The sequence below is a fragment of the Pseudopodoces humilis genome, chromosome 5, assembly GCF_049639895.1.
Source record: "Pseudopodoces humilis isolate 2021_Gansu_Grassland_sample_001 chromosome 5, ASM4963989v1, whole genome shotgun sequence".
Lineage (NCBI taxonomy): Eukaryota > Metazoa > Chordata > Aves > Passeriformes > Paridae > Pseudopodoces > Pseudopodoces humilis.
Genome location: NC_142204.1, coordinates 66,439,173 through 66,457,922, shown reverse-complemented (window position 1 = coordinate 66,457,922; position 18,750 = coordinate 66,439,173). Strand labels below are relative to the sequence as shown.

The window sequence follows — 18,750 nt, the reverse complement described above, 5'->3', positions numbered from 1 at the left end:
ACAAATGAACTTTGTTCCATTATAGCAGACTGAGGTGGTGAAGGAGGCTCGTGCATGCTCCAGGATGTGATCAGTCACCACCACCCCAGCCATAGCAAAGGAACTGAATCATCAGGTGAATTATTTAGGTTCTAAGTAATTGTTTTGTTTTTAGACTTATAATAAAGCTTTATTCTGATTTCTTGAAAATTCTTTGCCATCACATTTTCACTATCAGCATTTCTCCATCACTCTTTTACCCATCACAACAGTTCTGTGCTGTTAACTTGCATCTTGTAAAATATTCATCTTCAGAAATGCTCTTCTGAATTCCTTCCCTGTCTCCTTCAGCTCTGCATAAAGCAAATTTTATAAAGGGTTCTTTACATATTATATCTATGGTCTCACAGTAAGGCAGTAGTTACTAACCTTATACAGTTCACCAGTACCATGAATAACAATGTTAGGGATGACAGGGAAGGATCATAATCTAATTTTTTTGAACTGAAGTGACTTCTCAGAATGCAGGAGAAAGCTCAAATCCTCAGGGTCAGAAAAACCCACTCATTTGCATTGGTTGATTGCCCCAAATATTTGCAATTATGTTGAAAGGCCATGATACGTATGAATTTATTCAGTACTACATGTCCTGCCTGCTCTGAAGGTCTGATGTTTTGGCAATGAACTTTGCAAGAGCTTCGTGAGAATTGACTCCTGCCCTTAATTCTGCCTTGAGATCTGTTTTTTTTTGTGAAAAAAATGCTCTGGATATTGTTCATGTTAATAACTGATCATTCCACAGAGGTATGTTGTGTGTTCCTTAGTAACAGAGAAATGTTACTGGATATGTTCAGTGAATGTTAAGGTGAATTTTTCATTTACTTAGTGTTTTAGGTAAGGAAAAATAAATAGATCTGTCTGCTGATGCTGTTTGGCAGTGATCTTCAAGTTGCAGTGCAGTGATAGCAATGTTCCTTACATAAATTCCAGTACTATCGTGCCTTGTCAGAAGCAATTAGAATGGGTAAGGTGCCAGGGAAATGGTGTCTGCACCAGGGACTTAAAAAAACCCAAATTCCTTAGAAATCTGGGTTGACATGCAGGGTCCAGTTACAGAGAAACTGCACTCCCTGACCCCGCTGTCTGGGAGCAGACAGACCTGCGGACACTCCTGAGGCTTCACACAAACGCTGAAGGGCTTGTCCACATCCAGCTATTTGCAGAGTCCAGGGCCTTAAGTGTAACCTTCTTAGGGGCAAAGGTCAAAGCTTTGTAGTGCTCCTAAGTGTCCTCTGAAGGCTCTTCAAAACACTTTATTTCCTGACAGGCAGAATCAACTCCTTGCTTATTAGAGTGAGAGAAACATTTTATTCATCTGCTGAAAGGCTCCTGTCTGTTTTGCCCTTCCTTCTTCCCCTTCAGAAGAGAAATAAAAATAAAACCTGAATAAAATAAAATAAACCCTAAGAAAACACCAAGAACCAATCAAACCCACAAAACACCAAAAATATTTGAATGTAGTGATGATGAAGCACAAAGATTAAACTTTTTCTTATTTTTTTTCTGGTTTTCATTGTTTCACCTCCTGTCCTTAAAACACTTTTTTTTTCCCCTCTCTTTTTTTTTTTTTTCTTTTTAATAAAAAATATACTTGGCTTTAGAAATTAAAAAACTGATTCATTAAAAAAGGAACCTTCTTACTAGATCTGCTCTCTGAGTGCAACTGGTTTTTCATCTGCTGAATTAATGGAGAATAATGGTCATTTTACACATTCTGTGGCTCTTGAACAACCTTCTCTTCTTATCACTGCTACAAGTGCTCTCCGAGTTATGATGGTAGGTTTTCTTATTCCAAGGTCAGAAGAGAACAAGAACTTTTTTTCCATTTTGAATCCCAGTGAAGGTTAGCCAAAAGCTGTTTCACCAGCTCAAATGCGATCGTTCTCGTCATCACTAGAGGGCAATATTGCATTTCTTACGGCTGCAGGGAACTTTCCCAAGGCTTTCCACATGGACATAGATCGTTTTCTGTACAAAATTAAGTCTCTGGGAGCACAGAGCCTGCACACGATACTTCATCTCACAAAGAAAGCCCAATTCTCAAGTGATTTCCAGAGTGGAGAGTGAGCTGGGGAGCTACTGGCTCTCACACGTGCACCCAAACCAATGCAGAACATGTGCACCAGGAGATTGGTGCTACTTAAAAGAAAACAGATTTGTAAAGGGAGCTCTTACGGAATTTTCTGTGTGGCAAGCTTAGAAAACCTGAGCTGGAGCAGATTACCCTGAATTCACAGTTGGTGTAGTAATGACAAAAAGGACTTGGGCGGGGAAAGACACTTTTTTTTTTCACTTATGACTAATTTCTGTCACATCTCTTGTTTCCATCTTTTACAAACAGTGAAGGAGCCCACATTTTACAATGACCAATGTCAATGACTAAGGAGGCAGGCAGGAGCATCCAGCTGCTAGGGCAATGAACCAACCAAACAAAAATCCGGACTGAATTCCCAACTCAGACACATATTTCTTTGTGACCTTCAGAAAATCATTTAGCTGCTTGGGCTGTTGAGCTGGGCTTAGAAAACATCCCTCCCTTTTCTGCCCCCCCTCTATCTGTTTTGCCTGTTAAGTTTAGGAGCCTTTCAAGGCATGTTTCAAGATCGTCAGTTTTGAGAGGCAGCTCTCAGATTTCTGTTGAGGACTCCCCAGAGAGCAGCATTCCTTCATGTGAGGTGAAGCTGATGTATCTGGGATATAATGGATAGGCTGGACAGGGAAACAGGCAGTACCATGTGTCCAAGACCTCTACTACCTGCATCTCTTGCAATACACTCAGCAAATAGTTTTGCCTCCAGCAGCTCTGACAAGAGGTTCCTTGATAGCCAGTAACTGTGCCTGTGAGAAATTAGCTGTCTCTACAGGAAAGGGGGAACACTCCATGAGACTTGGTGAGTGTAAAAACCAAGGGAATAATTTTTGAGAAAATTTAAAAGATCAGCCAATGCTAATCTATTTCTGCATTCCTCTTCCCTCCCCACCCCCAGTAACTTGTAATTCATCAAGTACATTTTCTAAGCATTAATTAAATAGACCAGTGAATATTATGCTAGATAATGAACACAAAGTGCCTATCTTGGCTGCTCCCTCTCAGCAGCAGGGAAATAATAATGAGTACTGCAGAAGGTGTCTTGGAAGACTTCAGAAGCTGCTGCATCTGAAACATTTAAGTCTTTTTAGCTGAGAGGACGTGTCTCGTACTGATCAGATTGTTCTCTATTAAGCGTTGGTTAACTGACAACTTTCTCTGAGACAGCTTAAGCCCCCTCACGCTGTGATGAATGGCAATTCCCATCGTAACCAGCCAAGCACAGACTCACAGTGGTGCTTGTGGAAGCTCCTGATCATTGCTGTGGGGAAACCGGTACTACCACAATTTCTCCCTTGCATAACACACAGGCCCACCCATTTCTGACTCATGGGTCAGAGAAATGCCTGACTGGGTCCTGGACTCACCAGTTTAATTAGTGGCTTGTCAGGAGATGGAGAATCCTCACTGCTGCTGCCAGTCTCATCTGTGAACCCAGGTGTGTGTGTGTGTGTGTGTGCAGATGGGCAAATTCAGCAGTGTTGGGAAAGTGTTTGAACACTACTGTTCTGTCCTTGCAGTGGGAATAGAAGAAATCAGGACTGCCAAGCACCTGAGCTGGTGGGGTGCTTGTGTGCACAGTGAGAGAAAAAATAAGCAGCACTCTTGATCTCCATACACCAAAATAAACTGTCGAACACAAAATATTTAGCATTGCCTCTAACACTCAGCCCTAGACATATCCTGTCAGCCTGAACTTGGCCATCTATCACCTAGCAGGAACCAGGCTCTCAGCGGTCGAGTTGCTGACTGGGCAGATAGACTGTCATAGCATTTGAGAGCACAAGCCCATGTTTACTTCCAAGCAGAACCTGCCAAATGGTAAAAATACTTCACTGTGATCTTCAACACAATGATATTTCAAAACATGACCACAGCAAATGGATGTCTTGTCTATTTCAGGTGTTTCTCTTTCCTGGGGCATTGATACCATCCTCATTCTTGTGAAGTTTGAGTCTGGTGGAAGCTAGCTAGTAAAAGACTTCTATCCACGTCTTTCTCAGCTGGCTGACTTTGATCTGGTTGGGATGCTGGACAGAGCTGTCAGCAGATCTCAGTGACCCTGTCAATGGATTACCTCTTATTTCACTATTACAAAGCAATGGGTAAAGGAGAACACCCCTTTTCTGCCTCATCCATCCTGGGTCTGGCTCATTATCCCTCACCATGCCATTCAGAACCTCAGAGGATAATTTGAAAAATATGAGGCCATTTACTAACAGGAAAAGAAAAATTGTATTCATTGGTATAATGGACTTAAATGCAGATGCCATTATGTCCAGTTTTTCATGCTAAATGAGTGTTCTGAGCAGCACAGGCTGCACAGCTCCTTTTATGTTCCAGCCCTGTTTGCTAATAGTCATGGGTGCACATTTTTATGTGCTGACACTTAAAAGCAGCCAATGCTGATGCTAAATAGTTAGCCTGTTAAGTAATCAGTCAGGAATTAAAATCAGCTAAAATCAGGAATTAAAATCAGCTAAAAAGCTCCACCTCCCCTTCTGCATTCATTTTGCTTTGGAACCCATGTCCTGCCCCTTGTGCCTGTGCTGTGCCCAGGCCCACCTAGTCCAGCACCAGGGAACAGGAGGCAGTAAGAGAGACCTGTGTCAACTTTTACCTCATTGCAGGGAAAGTCATAAAACTGGAGGCAAATTTGATTCCAGAAATACAGGGAACAGCAGCTAACAAAATAAAAAGGTGTGGATATTGTTTAACCTGAGCCTATCTCCTCTCTCTCACTAGCTGCACTATATTATGAAGCTGACTTCATCTTTACCTACTGTCAGGCAATTTTTCTTGGTGTTTCTAAAATATTGGTGCATTGAATCCCTGGAAAACCATGTGCTTTGGGGATATTTGCTCATTCCTATGCCTCATTCTCCATGTACAAAATACTTAGGGATCTGCTTTGGAATATATATAGAGACCAACTCTCTTCATCTCTTTCAGGCTGTATATCCTGGCAGTCTGCAAACTACCAAGTGCTCCAGTATCAACATAGAGAAGGAAAGGAATCAAGGTGGTAGTGCAGGTGCATTCCTCCCTCAAATTTGGTTACAGCATCAAGCAAAGGCACCGACCTGAGTATGGTAAGTCCTCTGCTTCCATGGGGAACCTGGCCTGCCCAAGCTATGAGAGCAGCAACCCAGCTCAACATAGTCTGTTAACTGTTCCACCACTGCAATGCCCCCTGGAACTTAGCTTGGCTTGCAAGAGAAATGCATCTTTGTACAAAAATATGTGGCTTTGTACAAAAGTTGTTGCAGCTCCTCTTGGCTTAGAGTCATGTGCTTATTTGTCCCAAATGTGAGGTGAGGGCAGTGACTGGATCACAGCAGCACACTGCCTTCCTCCTCTTTTTCCTCAGTCACCAGGGGAATTGCCTCTCAATCTCCTGAGCATCGGCACAGCCCTTTCCTGATCTTTGGTAATTGCCAAGAGTCACATTTTGGCTATTAGAGGTAACTTGCTGGGTGCACTGTCTTGCGTAACACAACCCCTCAGCATCTAGAGAGTATCTTTTATCTGAGGATTTTGGACCATTTTAGGAATAGAAATTCCTCTAGCTGCCCCATGTGTTGTCAGCAGCACATGAAGGTATGATTTGTCTGTCAAAACTGGCATGAGGGTCACTTATTTACTGACTCAGCCCTTGGTCAATGCCACAGTGACAGGACCCCTCATAGCAGACCTTCCTGTTGCTGCACTGATGACAGCCCACCACAACCACTGATGTAAGTTATGAACACACAAATTGCAGTGAAAACAGAAACAATTCTGCGTGATTTTGACCCAGTCAGAGAATCCGGGCGTAGGCACTGACACAGCTATTGCAGCTTGATCCAAATTAGCTACAAATCCTACACTGACAGAATCCATCATTTCTGCATGGTACCTATCAGCATTTATGCAGTCTAAATGCTTCCCAAAATTAGACAAGACAATGCTGCCAGCATCAACACACTCAAACCAACAAATTTTCAGAATGTCATTTTTTTCTGCCACCTCGGGTGGCTGAATGGAAAGGAAAAACAACTTATCCCCTTCTCTCAACACAGCTCACTTATACAAATATATTCCTAGTTAAGCAGAAAACAGAAATGATGTTATGGGACTCAAGAGCCAGACTGCTATTAAGATGTGTGTGTAATGGATGGCTTAGCTCAGAGTTGTGTGCTAAGTAGCAGAGCCCCTTTAGTTCCCTTCCTCAAGCAAAGGTCGGTTTTCACACAAGTAAATCTTCTGGCTGGACAGAAGTACCTCATATCTAAAGAGACTCTGAGGAGCACAGCCTCCCCGCAGGCAATTTATTACACCTTCCCCCGGGTGAACAGAGCAGGGGGCCACCCTGGGAAGGCTGCAATAAATTGTCTGCAGGGAGCTTTGTCTTCCAGCACAAACAAGGTCTGAGTGGCTGTATTTATACAGCGTGACTAGCTGTGAGGAGGGGGTTTGCAGGGCTGCTGGCTTTTGGGATCTTCCTGCTTAATATACACACAGCTGGTGCACACCAACCAGCAAAACACATGCTGTGCAAGGAGATCTGGGCTATGGCATGGACTTTATAGACAGTGCAGCTCACAGGAGCCCCTGAAAACAGCTTGGTGGAACTGGCTTGATTATGTGGGTTCAATATTCTGTTTTTCTTGCTACTATTTCTACAGCATCTCACAGCAGTGCATGGAGATGTAGAGCTATAATGTGAGCAGGAGACGGCTCTTTGTTTCCCCTTATATGTAGCACAAATTCAGGGAGTTTCTGACTCAGTACTGGTACTGGCATTGGGTGAGGGAAGACAGCACAGCTGCAAGGAGCTCTGGGAAGAGACAGCTAGCCGTGAGAATGTGGATGGAGCGCCCCAAGGTGCTTAAACATCTCAGGACAGTTCCCTGAGCTCTCCTGGGATGATCAAGCTCCATGGCAAACTGGGATCTGGCACTGCCCTCCTTACAGTGCAGAGGTCTGCACAGGATGAAGGAAGAGCAGAAGAGTACAGTGATTTGTGTATATATAATTCTGCCCCAGCAACTTCTCCGGCGTGGTAACAGGCATAATGAAACTTCGGTGAGAGCAAATTTTGCCACTTCTCTTCCTCTCCCCTGGCTGCAAATTTAATGTGTTTGATAATTTGTTTGTACATTTCCTCTAGTCCCTGTAAACCCAGTTTCACACTATGGGACAGAAAAAGGGCTGTCTGCTCCTCCTCCCTCCTCAGAGGGGAGAGACAAGAGCTGTTGATTCCCTCATTCCCTGCCTGGAGCAAAGTGTTGGAGCACCACATACCCTTCTCTGGTGCAGAAAACTGTGGATAGAGAAACACAGCCCATTATGTGTGAGCAAAATAAATTGCTGAGGTTAATTTTGTGTGGTTCTATTCAGCTTTTCCTGACAAGGCAGGCTGTTGTCATCACAACCCCTAATCTGATTTCTTGGAGAGAAACAAAGCTGAGTGGATGTGAGTGACATACACAGCCATGGTGTGCTGGGATCCCACGTGTTGGGGAAGTTGGGAGCAGGATGCTCTGAATCTGCACCCTGTAAGTGCTCTGGCCTGTAAGTGAGGCAGAAATGCATTTCAGAGACAAGTTCTAAGGTCTAGCTAGCCCTGTGAAGAACAACTATATCTCTTCCTTCCCAGGTCAGCTGTTTCCAAATGGCCTTAGTGTTAGTCTTTTTCTAATGGAATACGGGTTTAAAGATGCCTATAATGAAGGGCTGAAAGACTAAAATAGCATAAGGCCTCATTAACAGCTGAAATCTGGTCCAATTCAATTTAGATAGCCAGGTGAAACTGTGTAGATAGGAAACGCTTCCTCAACCCTGGCTGTGCCAACCTGCTTGAAATAAGAATTTTAAATTTATAGACTTGATAGGACAGAGGGATGAATCAGGTGAATATGCCTACATCTGAGCAGGGGTCTGAGGTCAGAGAAGACATACAGGTTTTTAAGCCTGAAACTTGGTAAATTCCAAAGCAGTCATCTTCGGATGAGTCAGGTAAAATAAGTCAGATGAATTGTTCCTGAAAGGTGCCTATTTCTTCCCAGTGGTTATACAGGGAGGCTGCACTAATTAGCCATGACATAGAGCTGTCTGCCAGGTAAAGATCTCAGCTCTGGTGTGATGGATCTCATCTCAGACTGCCCACCTGCCCCACCTGCCTCAGACCTGGACCACCACAAGTGCAGACAGTTATGTTCCTTTGAGTTAAGGGGAGCACAGACATCCATGAGCTTTGAACTCTGTACTTCAGTGCCGGTCTCTTATTTAGGGACACTTTGTTCTGTAGTAACTGTGGTAACCTGGCAAAATGTCTGGCCTCAGTATTGAGAATCCTGAGTCCCCAAAGCTCCCATGCTGACTTCAGCCTAGCCAGTACATATGAACACATGCCAGATGTTGCTGAACACAGGCATTCCTTTGTGAGAATACTGCCAGCCCATAGATACAAACTTTACCCCACAGTGTATTTGAGAATTGAGGATTTATTTCACATTTTGTTCCATGCCTTTCTGAAAGAAAAGCCTTTCCATGTGAGACATATTCTGATTTAGTGTGACGACTTCTACAGTGAGTTGTTTCACTGTTTAGCTGGTGGAGTTGCCCTGAGAACAAATATATTAATTCCTGGGAAAAGATCCACCAGTGGAGTGAATTTTATTTGCTAAGCTTGTTCATATAAATTAACAGCATGACAAACATACAGAAGATAAAGAGATCAGACCCATGCTGGTGGTTCCTTTGCTAAGGATTGCTAATCTCATATGGCCATTGTTTGTGGATGAGAACTCACTGCAGAGCTTGGCCAACTTTGCTTTCCATGAGCAAACAGCGTGTCTGTGCTCTGGTTCTCTCTTACATCAAAGCTTTAGACAAAAAGGAGTAACCTTGCCTTCTTTCTGTCTGTATGAGTCCAAGCAAAATTCTTCCTTCCCAGCCAAAAGCATGTACCTGCATCTGAACCCCTGCAATCTCTATTTACCTCCTTTGCTTGCCCACATCTCCACACTGTACTTAGGTTCCTGCACTTTACCCCAAAGCTCAGGTACATTTTCTGTGTTCTGTTCTGGCCTCAAAACACCTCTGTAAAATCAACTAATCAGGCAACCCCTCCTTTCTTCACCCCCATCCTTTGCTTCTTCGGGACATCAGTGATGACTCTCATCTGACTTGTAAACCCTCTAAGGCAGGGAGAATTAGTGTCACCAACAACCAAGCAACCAGGGCTATAGAAAGCCATCCAGGGAAGCTAATTCTAAGGTGAGAACTAATATCACTCCTATTCTGTTACCCAACATCCCTCCTCCCCTACAAGACACATGGCACTCCCTCTTGCTTTCATGTGAGTCTTTAGAGCTATGTAAACAGATACTAGCAGAGTCTTATAAAATAATATTGCACAATAGCCACGGGGCAGTTCACAGCTGCCCAAGATTTCTGATTACTTCCTAGATTCCTATGTTGTTCTCAGTGGTAAGCTTTCACTGAAGCACTAGATGACAACCTGAACACAGCGAAGTTTCAGTAGCTGTGTAAATGTACAATGGAAGAGGCAATTTCTTACAAACCTATGCTAAAAACATTCTTCTAAAATCCCCTTCCTTTGACACAGTGCTGTGAAATTTTTGGTCTTTGATAAGGGAAGAGAGGAAAGACACTGGAGATCAGTGTTTGATGATGTCAAACCCCAAGGAAATGTGTGTCAAAAGACAAAGCTTCAACAGTGCTGCAGAGATTTTAAAAAAGGGAGGAGAATTTCACACTGCAAAGCTTGTGAAACTTCCTATTTTCGGCACAGTTGTTTCAAGAAGACTTTTCTTAAGAAGGCAGACTTCCCTTTAAATGTACATTTAGAGCAGGCTAAAATCTGTGGAATCTTTGGTGGGCATGCTGCCCTTCAACATTGCTGCAGGAATATTGAGGGTAAAAACCATATGATGGTCACATTAAAGGTGAAAATGTTTTCACTGTAGCTTCTCCTCTTCACAAACTACCCTTTAGTTTTCTTGCCTGAGGCTTCATCTCTTCAGTAGTTATGCAGTGTGATTGAACTGTACATTTACTTCGACTAGAGGAAAAAACGCACACAATTACTAAATCCAGTAGTATGATGCAGTAAACAGAATTCTGCATCATGAGCATTTGGCACATCCAGTTACTTGTATTACTTGTATCTCCCCATTTAGGATTCCCAGCATCAACCTAAGCTTTGTCAGCTTCAATGACTGGGAGAGGTAATGCAAAAAGGTATCTGCAACCACAGTAACCACTTTACCTGTGTCATAGTAAGTGTCATGGGCATGCAGTTCCTTAAAAATTAACACGTTTGTGATTAGGTAGTACGGCACTAATTCTCTCTGCTTTCTGCCTGATGGCAGCAGGGGAGAGGGAGCATTCTGTTTATGGTATGTTTAGGAATGGCTCTGCAAGCTGCTGCACACCCCCAGATTGTTAAAATAAACCTCTCTCTATGGGTGGGTCTCTTTAGAACCTTTCCTTCAGCCCTTGCTTTATTTCTCAAGCCCAAACTGAAACCAATGGGTAACAGATATGGGGGGCCTTTCCAACTTCAACCATCTGGCTGGAGTCGGTGTCTTCAAATGCCTTCTGCTCAGATCTTATTTAGGGAGGGACATGGGAACTCCTTATGTGCTGGGAAACTTTTTCAACTTCTGCCAGTATCTGACATCAATAAGGGAAATAAGCAGTAGAAAAGGTACTGTAAGTTAATGCCCATTCCTAACTCTTGAGGCATCTGGCTCCCAGTCCAATCCAAATTGTAACTCAGTGTGACGATCCACTCATTACTGCCATCAATAAGAGTATAAGCCAGAGTCAGTCTGGTTTTTACACATGCATACACTGCATGGTGAGTTTTTCCCTTTGGACTGAGATTCCAGAACAGGAGGGGTCACTCATTCACTGTTATATGGATCCCTATCCTAAGATGTCTTTTGGCTGGGATCCCTCTAGAATGACTGGTCTCCACTGTGCTGCCAAGTTTCATAAAACAATACAGATGGCAATATTTATGCTTGTTGAGTGGTCATTGAAATGAATATGAGAGTGGCTCAACAGCATTGGCTTTCACACATTTTACAGTTCCACTCCTAAGCCCAGCACTTAGCTCTTGCTCACTCAGGGCTTTCCCTGCTTTCCATGGGATCCCTGTTTTAGCATAGACTGCCCAATTTGGCCCCTGGATGTCTGGTAACTGACTGGCCATATTCTTAATGAGCATCAATAGTTTTGTGTAGTTCTAAGCACAGGTGGATCTGGATCTCACACACTGAAGATGCTCAGCTCTAGATCTACCCTTACGGTTTGAAGCACCGAAAGTATTGACTACATTCTTCTCTTGGGAGATATCAGGCTAAATCTGGACTCACAGGGCTTTGTGTAGTCTTGATTTGTCCTAAGATACATCCACCACTAAATGTGGGGACAGAAGAAAACAGAATCTCTTCTAAAAAGCCTGACTTGTAATGGAAGTTAAATGAATGACAATCACTATGCGGAGAAAAAAAATAAAAGCTTCACTCAAGGGGAAGAAACTCAAAAGTAGGTCTTCATTTTTTGTGGGTACTATGGAATGAATCAGAGTGATGTCAGATGTAATATAACACTGGACTGGAAAGCCTAACATTAAAAGACACAGTTACGCTGCACTGGCTTGTTCTAGACATGAGCTATCCATTAAAAGTAAGTCAAAACCCTCAACTTAATTTTGTACATATGCCATCCCAGCCCTGGCCTCTCTCATGGTGTTTCAAAGCTGCAGGAGCAAATTTGTCTTCTTAGAAAATATCTCCCTTGGAGGCAAAGGCACCGTGTGCATAAGAGCATTGGCAGCCTCCAGAAGCTTCCAAACACTAACAGTTCCTTGTAAAAATCCCAGATGAAGTCTGAAGCTCCCAAACTGCCATAATCTTCATTAAAACTTTTATAGTCTGGTCCAGCCATGTAGAAACCAACTGGCTGCCATAAAATGCCTTCATTTGCTATTTATGGGTAATTCAGTGCAGCACTGAGTTCAGAAGGTGAATATGCCAGAGCTGTACAGGGATCAATTTGGTCTCTGACAGAATGCACTGTGGGCACAATCCAGAGGAATCTGATGGCTCACCAGTGAGGAAGTGAGTGTTTTCCCTGCAGGTTGCTGGCTCAAGTGGGTTATCCTGACAGAATGAGGGCTTTGTTCTGCCATCCTACTCAGCTTGGACTTTACAGCTCAAAGCCCACAAGTAGAAGTGTAAATACATAACATCTGATCTTGCCCTAATACAACATTTCCCTGTGGACAGCTATGGGTGTTGGTGTGGCTACTACTTGTTTACACTTGTGTGAGAAGAGTTTGCAAAGCCAAAAGCTCAAAAGAAACCTCTGTGGAAGTGTTTGTTTGCCCACAGGTGTTTCTGAGAAACTGACAGCCTCACTTCCTGGCCTCCAGGAAATGGGCTGTCTATAGCTGTATCCCATTGGAAGGGCTTGCCATCAGGCACTTACCTGACACAAAAGTACAAAACAACTGGTCCTGACTTTTTGGGGAAGTCATGTTCCAGCACCCGGCGGTCCAGCTGAAGCCAGTTCAAGTGTCCCCTGTCAAAAGAAGAGACAGTTTTGAGCCTGGTACCAAAGAGCTTTCTCACTCCTCACAGCAATGAGGTCTGAGGTGTTACAAAGTATGAACCAAAATGTGTGCTATTTGCCCTGGACTATGGCATGATATTTGAAAAACACACAATAAATGTTTGAGGAGCAGAGGCAGTATCATCCTGGCAGTGTTTCAGTCTGGAAATCGAACTGCTAAAGTTCAATCTGTCAGGGTGAAAGCTGGCAGCACTGAGCAATCAGGGCAGCCCAAAATGTTAGAAGCTTCACCTTTTTATTACAGGCCTCTGGAGCAGTTGTATCATTAAAAGTCTGTCAAGATTTTCATTAGAAATCCTTATGGTTAAGACTTTTCACAACGCCTGCAGTATTTCACACAAGGCTAAACCTGACTCTACAGCCTCAGACAGTTTATTTACCACCCACATGCCTGCAATAGCCTCTCTAGGTTTGCCCAGCCCTCATTTTTCCTTCTTCAGAGAGCTCTTGAAAAACAGATGCTCCATGAAGCGTTCCAGCTACAATTACCACATGCTGCTTTTCTTTTGCCTAGATGGTACCTGTCGCTGTTATTTTCTCCTATAATTTATCCATTCCTGCCTTGCTGCTGGAAGCTTTGCTGGGCAGGAGCTCTGTTCTTTGTCACGTTCCCCACACAGTAGAGTGCTGTGTGTGTGTGAGAGGTACTTTATAAATACCATTATTTGTACTACAGGGGCATCTCCCTCCCCAGCTGAGATAAAGGCTCTGCTAAATTAGGCACTGTGGAAATACCTAGGGTGACATTCAGGCCCCACTAAAGCTGGCCAGAATTTTGCCACTGCCTTCAGTGATGCTAGGGTTGCATCCTGCAAGCTTTTGGCTGTTGATTTCAGTCAGACCAGATTTCACTCAGAGGGAGAAGCAGCCTCCCTCTTGCCTTCAGTACTCTACTGTCTAGACAAGCAAGGGGAGAGAGAGTTGAAATTATTTGGGGGAGAATCTTGCAGCAAATATAGGAGAAAATGGAACTCATATGTCCTGAGCTTTATTCCAGTGCCTATTCACCAGCTCATGATAATCCTCAAGAGTAATTCTTCATTCCACTGAAAATGAAAAAAAGGGAAAAAAAGAGCCTGCTTTAAAAAAAACCACATTAAATTACCTTATAGAATTGCCACAAGCCTTAGCAATGTACCATGCGTACAGCAAACACACTCAGCTTTCTCAAGGGTTTTCATGTGCATGAGCTTTGGGCAATCGAGAAGCCCCTTTAGAAAGCAAGCAATGACATCCCTGCAGCAATTTAACTGAATTTACAGCTCCCCCCCCCCCATCTTTCCCAGGAAAAGAAATAAAGGGGAAAGTAGCACTTTCAGGTGGCATTGAATCACCTGGGTTCAATGGGAATTTCTGTACTGCTGCCCTGGCTTAGCTCAGGAAGCCTTCCTGCCCAGGCAGCTCTGGGCTACTCTGGAAACCTGCTGGGACATCGTGAGTGCTCACCTGAGCACAGCATGCTGCTTCCAACCAAGGGGTTCTAAATTACTAGTGAGCTCCACTCATCACTCTCATGGGTTCAGGATCAATATGTCAAGAAAAAAGATCTCCTCAAATTTTGCCATATAGAAGTCAGGCATTCAGCTTAAGCAGCTTTTGCATCTGTTTTGCAAAAGTACCAAGTCTCAACTAGGTACAAGTGATACATGTGGAGTTGGGGACTTTTCAGACTCATCCTCTGGAGATCTTTTGGTGTACAAAAGGAACAAAGCTTATTTTATCCCCTGCTCTAGACACCCATGTGTTTCCTTCCAAGATATTTTAACTTTCAGACAGTTTTTTCTCTAGATAAAGTTTTAAAATAAATTTTTTCTCTATTTTTTCACTTCAGGTAAAGGGGAGCCTGTACTGTGCATTAGGGGCACAGACTTGCTGGCAGTGTGGCTACTGGAAAGGGGTGATATAATGCAGATTTTCAATCCAAACTGACCACCTCATATGTCTCCATTGCAGTACAGGGGCTGAGAACAAGTCTGCCCAGCCTGGGATTAAGGTGAGGATGTCCATATTAACTCATCTGGATGTAGGAACTAACTGGAATAGCTCTGGGCAGAATGCATAGCTGGGCATGCAGCTAGATATAGGGGGTTTCCTTCCATCATTTCTGCTGCTGGCATGCTAGTGTGGGGTCCATGCATAATTTCCTGTTGTTTAGTACAGATGTGTACTTTAACAAGGTTTGGCTTTTAGAAGGCAGATGCTCCAGGCTGTAAAAAATAATCCCCATGGAAAGATTCTCAGCCTGGGTACCCAAAAAATTAGAGGTATCTAGCTTTCCTTCTGTATCCCCCTTCTTGAAATCTGTAATTTTACCTATTATTTTTTGGTCATGAAGTGCTGTTATATTGCTTTTAACAGGCCTCAGGAAGGCTGAAATTAGCTGTGCAGGCCACAGTTACAGATGGGATTGAAACTAGCCATGCTCACTCATTTCTAGCCTAAGTACAACCTGAGCATTTACCATGTAGGCCATGGTAGAAAACGCTGTCAGAGCAAGGAAAAGCCACACTAAACCTGACATCCTATGCTGAACCTGTCCAGTTGCATTTGTATCACCAACACAGCAGCCACCCGCAGCTGATGGTGTTACACACCAGTTCCCACTGAGGGTGAACTGTTGACAATGGACTTACTGTCTACCTCTATGTTTATCCAACAGCAATGTCTGGGTTTGCCTAACATATACAGGGAAGGGTTGAGAAGCCATGGTACACAGCACAAAAAGTCACTTCATGGTATTTCTTATTTTGAAAAGACTTGCTCTTTTCATTCTTGTTGCATTTTAACAGGAGAAACTGGTTGGTATAATCATATATATATATATATATGCATACCAGTTCCACATTTATGTTGCACACGTACACATTTCTGCAAACTGAATAACACATTTAATTACCACTGAGTTTTTAGGTTGAAGAGTTTCATTAGTCTCATCTGCATGGAGCTAAAATCCAAAGCTCCTTCAGAGGAGGAAGGTCACTTAAATCCCTGCCAGGAGCTAACTGCTCACTGTACTCAATTACTACTTACAGTCTTTCATCGCTGAGGGCTTCTGCACTGCAGATTGTCACCTAGCTCCTTGTTTTCAAGCATGCATGTGTGGCATGTAGAGAACAGCAGCAGTGAGCAGTCACTGGTATCTGCCTGTGAATGTGGACTATCAGGGAGCCAATCTCTGATGCCGTTGTACCACAAAACACTTTGCTCTGGAATCTGTCTTCCTGTTGTCAGCAGAACTATTCATGGAGCACAGTCCCATGTAAGACAGGGAAAATATATGTCCAGTGGTGGCATATAACCCTAGGCATGTAGTAATCCTGACAGTTTTCATGGACCAATTTAGTTGGCTTACACTGGGATCCCATTCATACGTGCCCATGTCTAGCTGGACTTCCTTCACGGTTCAATTTAGAGACACAAGGTAGCTTTTGTTTCATTATCACCACTGATTTGTTCATTCTGATATTTTTATCAATGTATTCAGAAAAAATGGTGCAAACAGTTTTGGGGGACCTGTAGGGAGGTTGAATACTGGAAGCCAGATAATTTTCCTCTGTTGGTTGTACTCATGCTGGCAGTTAAACTGGTGTGTCAATAACAACTACATAATCACGTTTAGGAAAAAAACCTGGGTCCTTTTAAGATACAGACTGAGTATGGATTTTGATGCCCAGAGCCCATTTTGTTGATTGTGTGCAGTAGTTCCGTCTTCTTTTATAAGTAAAGAGTGGTACATCAATGAGTACTTTGCCTCCAGGTGGTTCTGTTTATATGGTTTTACTGCGTAGTGTCCAGTTTTCTGAAAAGTGGATCCACATTGATTTGTGTTATAAAGGTATTTGGACCAATAAGCCAACTCACACCCTTTCAGTGTCAGACTCATTCTGAATTTAACGGACATTGAGAAAGACCAATTCATGTAACAGAAACCATATAAACTATTTATATTTCCATCAATTGCAACAGAAACAAAAACCCCTTTAAGCTCACAGATTTTTCTCTATTACTTTTGAAGAGGCTGAGAAGCTCACAGGGCCATAAGAGTTTAACTACACAAATTTTGCAACACAATGGACTTGGTGATAAAGGAACTGGTCTAGTGCCAGAGCAGGATGTTTTTCTGAGAGCTGCACCCTCCGTTGGACCAGCTGTTCAGCCAGGATGTGGGACACCTGCTCCTTCACTCTGGCCCTGCCACATGGCTGGAGGGTAGAAACAGGCTTCCCCAGCAGCACCAGGGATGAGAGGGTATTCCACAGAAGGGTGCTACCCTGCTCTGTGGGGAGCTGTGGGATGGAAATGTTGGTAGCTCTCAATGGAGCAGGTGACTCAGATCTAAGGACAAATAAGGGATGTGGAAACCCTGTCCATGGCCCAGATGGGGAGTCTGCAGTGAACAGAAGGTTAATCCACGCCACTTGCTCTCAGTGAATGCTGGAAGAGCTGATACAACGGGAAAGGGTGGTTAGTGGAGATTCATAACCAGTTGAACTAAAACACAAGCTTTTTCCCCATCCCTTTTCACTTTTAATCAAGCAGGATATTGCTCTTCTGACTTCCTGTGAAGCCTGGCCCCTCGTGCTGTACAGGGACACCCTTTTGACCTGTGCTCTCCTGCAGTTAATGGTTCACGCTATAAAATGTTCCTATGATCATTAAAACAGAAGGCGTTATTCTCCCTTCCATAATAGTCTGACAATCTAATTTTAGTCATGCTGAATGCAGTAATGACCCCATATTATCACAAGAAACTATTAAGTTGCCAACGCAAAGGCTGTTCCTATTGATTTTCTTCTAAGGTTGTCATGATAGAGCACAACTAATGAATGGAAATCCCCAGTCCAAATAATTTCTAAATAAATTACTCTCATAGTGCTTTTACTCTTAAACAGAAGAATTGATTTAATACTTTAGTGGCTTTTCTTCTTTCTAAACTTGCAATTTAGCCAACCTCAGACTACATTTATGAACCAGTCTTGTTTTGTTTTAGCTGGTTATGAGTCCCCTTCAAGTAAAACACATGGAAACTCAGTGGAGAGTGAAGAGAAAGAAGTCCCCGAGGGCCTGTGTCACAGAATTAAAGGGTTTCTTTTTACATTCCTGGTCTGTATTAGGTAAAGGTCTGGGTTATGTGTCCTGCAAACACACATTAAGAGACTGTTTTTACTACTTTTTAAGAAAGAGGATATTTCAAACTTCCATTTCACGTTGCAGGTTAAGATATGTGGTCTAGACAGCCCAGTTTATTTTCTGAAGTTGGCTTGGGACATCTATTTCCAAGACTCTGCCCAAGGCCCCAAGTATATTCTTTGGCTGTGTTCAATCAAATAAAACAATTGTTGTTTGTACCAACTCTCTTCAAAGCATTTTACAACTGAAGAGGAAATACTTCTGTCAGGGTTATTTTCACAGCACTGAAGAAGCCTCAGTGCAAATGTCAGAGTCACTATGGGACAGCAGAAGGGCTGTTTCTGGGCTTTACTTCCTTGATTCAATAAGCATGTCCCCACATCTTTCATCTGGGCTAGCTGAGCATCTCCTGAAAACCCTTTTCCATCTACAGGTCTGAAGGTGACCAAGTGTGTGGATGCCATCACCTAACCCTTTGAATCCTGCCTGGACAGTGCACTTCCATCTGCATCTCTGAGCTCTGCCTTGACAACCTCCGTCAGCTCTCTTGCTTCCTCCCTTTGCTAACCCAGATCTTTGCTCATCCTATTAAACCTGGAAGTTCCAGGGGAGGCTGGGCTCTTTCTAATTGCTGACACCTCCTCATTAACTTCCCTTGCACTCCCAGGAGAGGCCTGTGCCTGCCCAGCTGAACTGAGAGCTGGGATTTGCTCAGCTGCTCTCTGGTTACAGTTTGAGATGTGCCTTGTTTCTCACCTGCGCTCTTGGGACTGTTACAGGAACATTTTCTTCTCCTAGTGTTCTTTGTCTTCCCTGTGCCTTTCAGGCAGCACCCATTG

At 43.3% G+C, this 18,750-nt stretch overlaps 1 protein-coding gene across 4 annotated transcripts in view; it reads right to left on the bottom strand.

The window, feature by feature from the left end:
* Positions 1 to 18,750, bottom strand: part of FRMD4A (FERM domain containing 4A) — a 356,654-nt gene that overhangs the window by 77,195 nt on the left and 260,709 nt on the right. For all 4 annotated transcript variants that reach the window (XM_088055158.1, XM_014255213.2, XM_014255212.2 and 1 more), the window contains exon 4: positions 12,638 to 12,730. In XM_088055158.1, the coding sequence (XP_087911284.1) occupies positions 12,638 to 12,730 (93 nt within the window). The remainder of the gene's footprint in view (positions 1 to 12,637; positions 12,731 to 18,750) is intronic.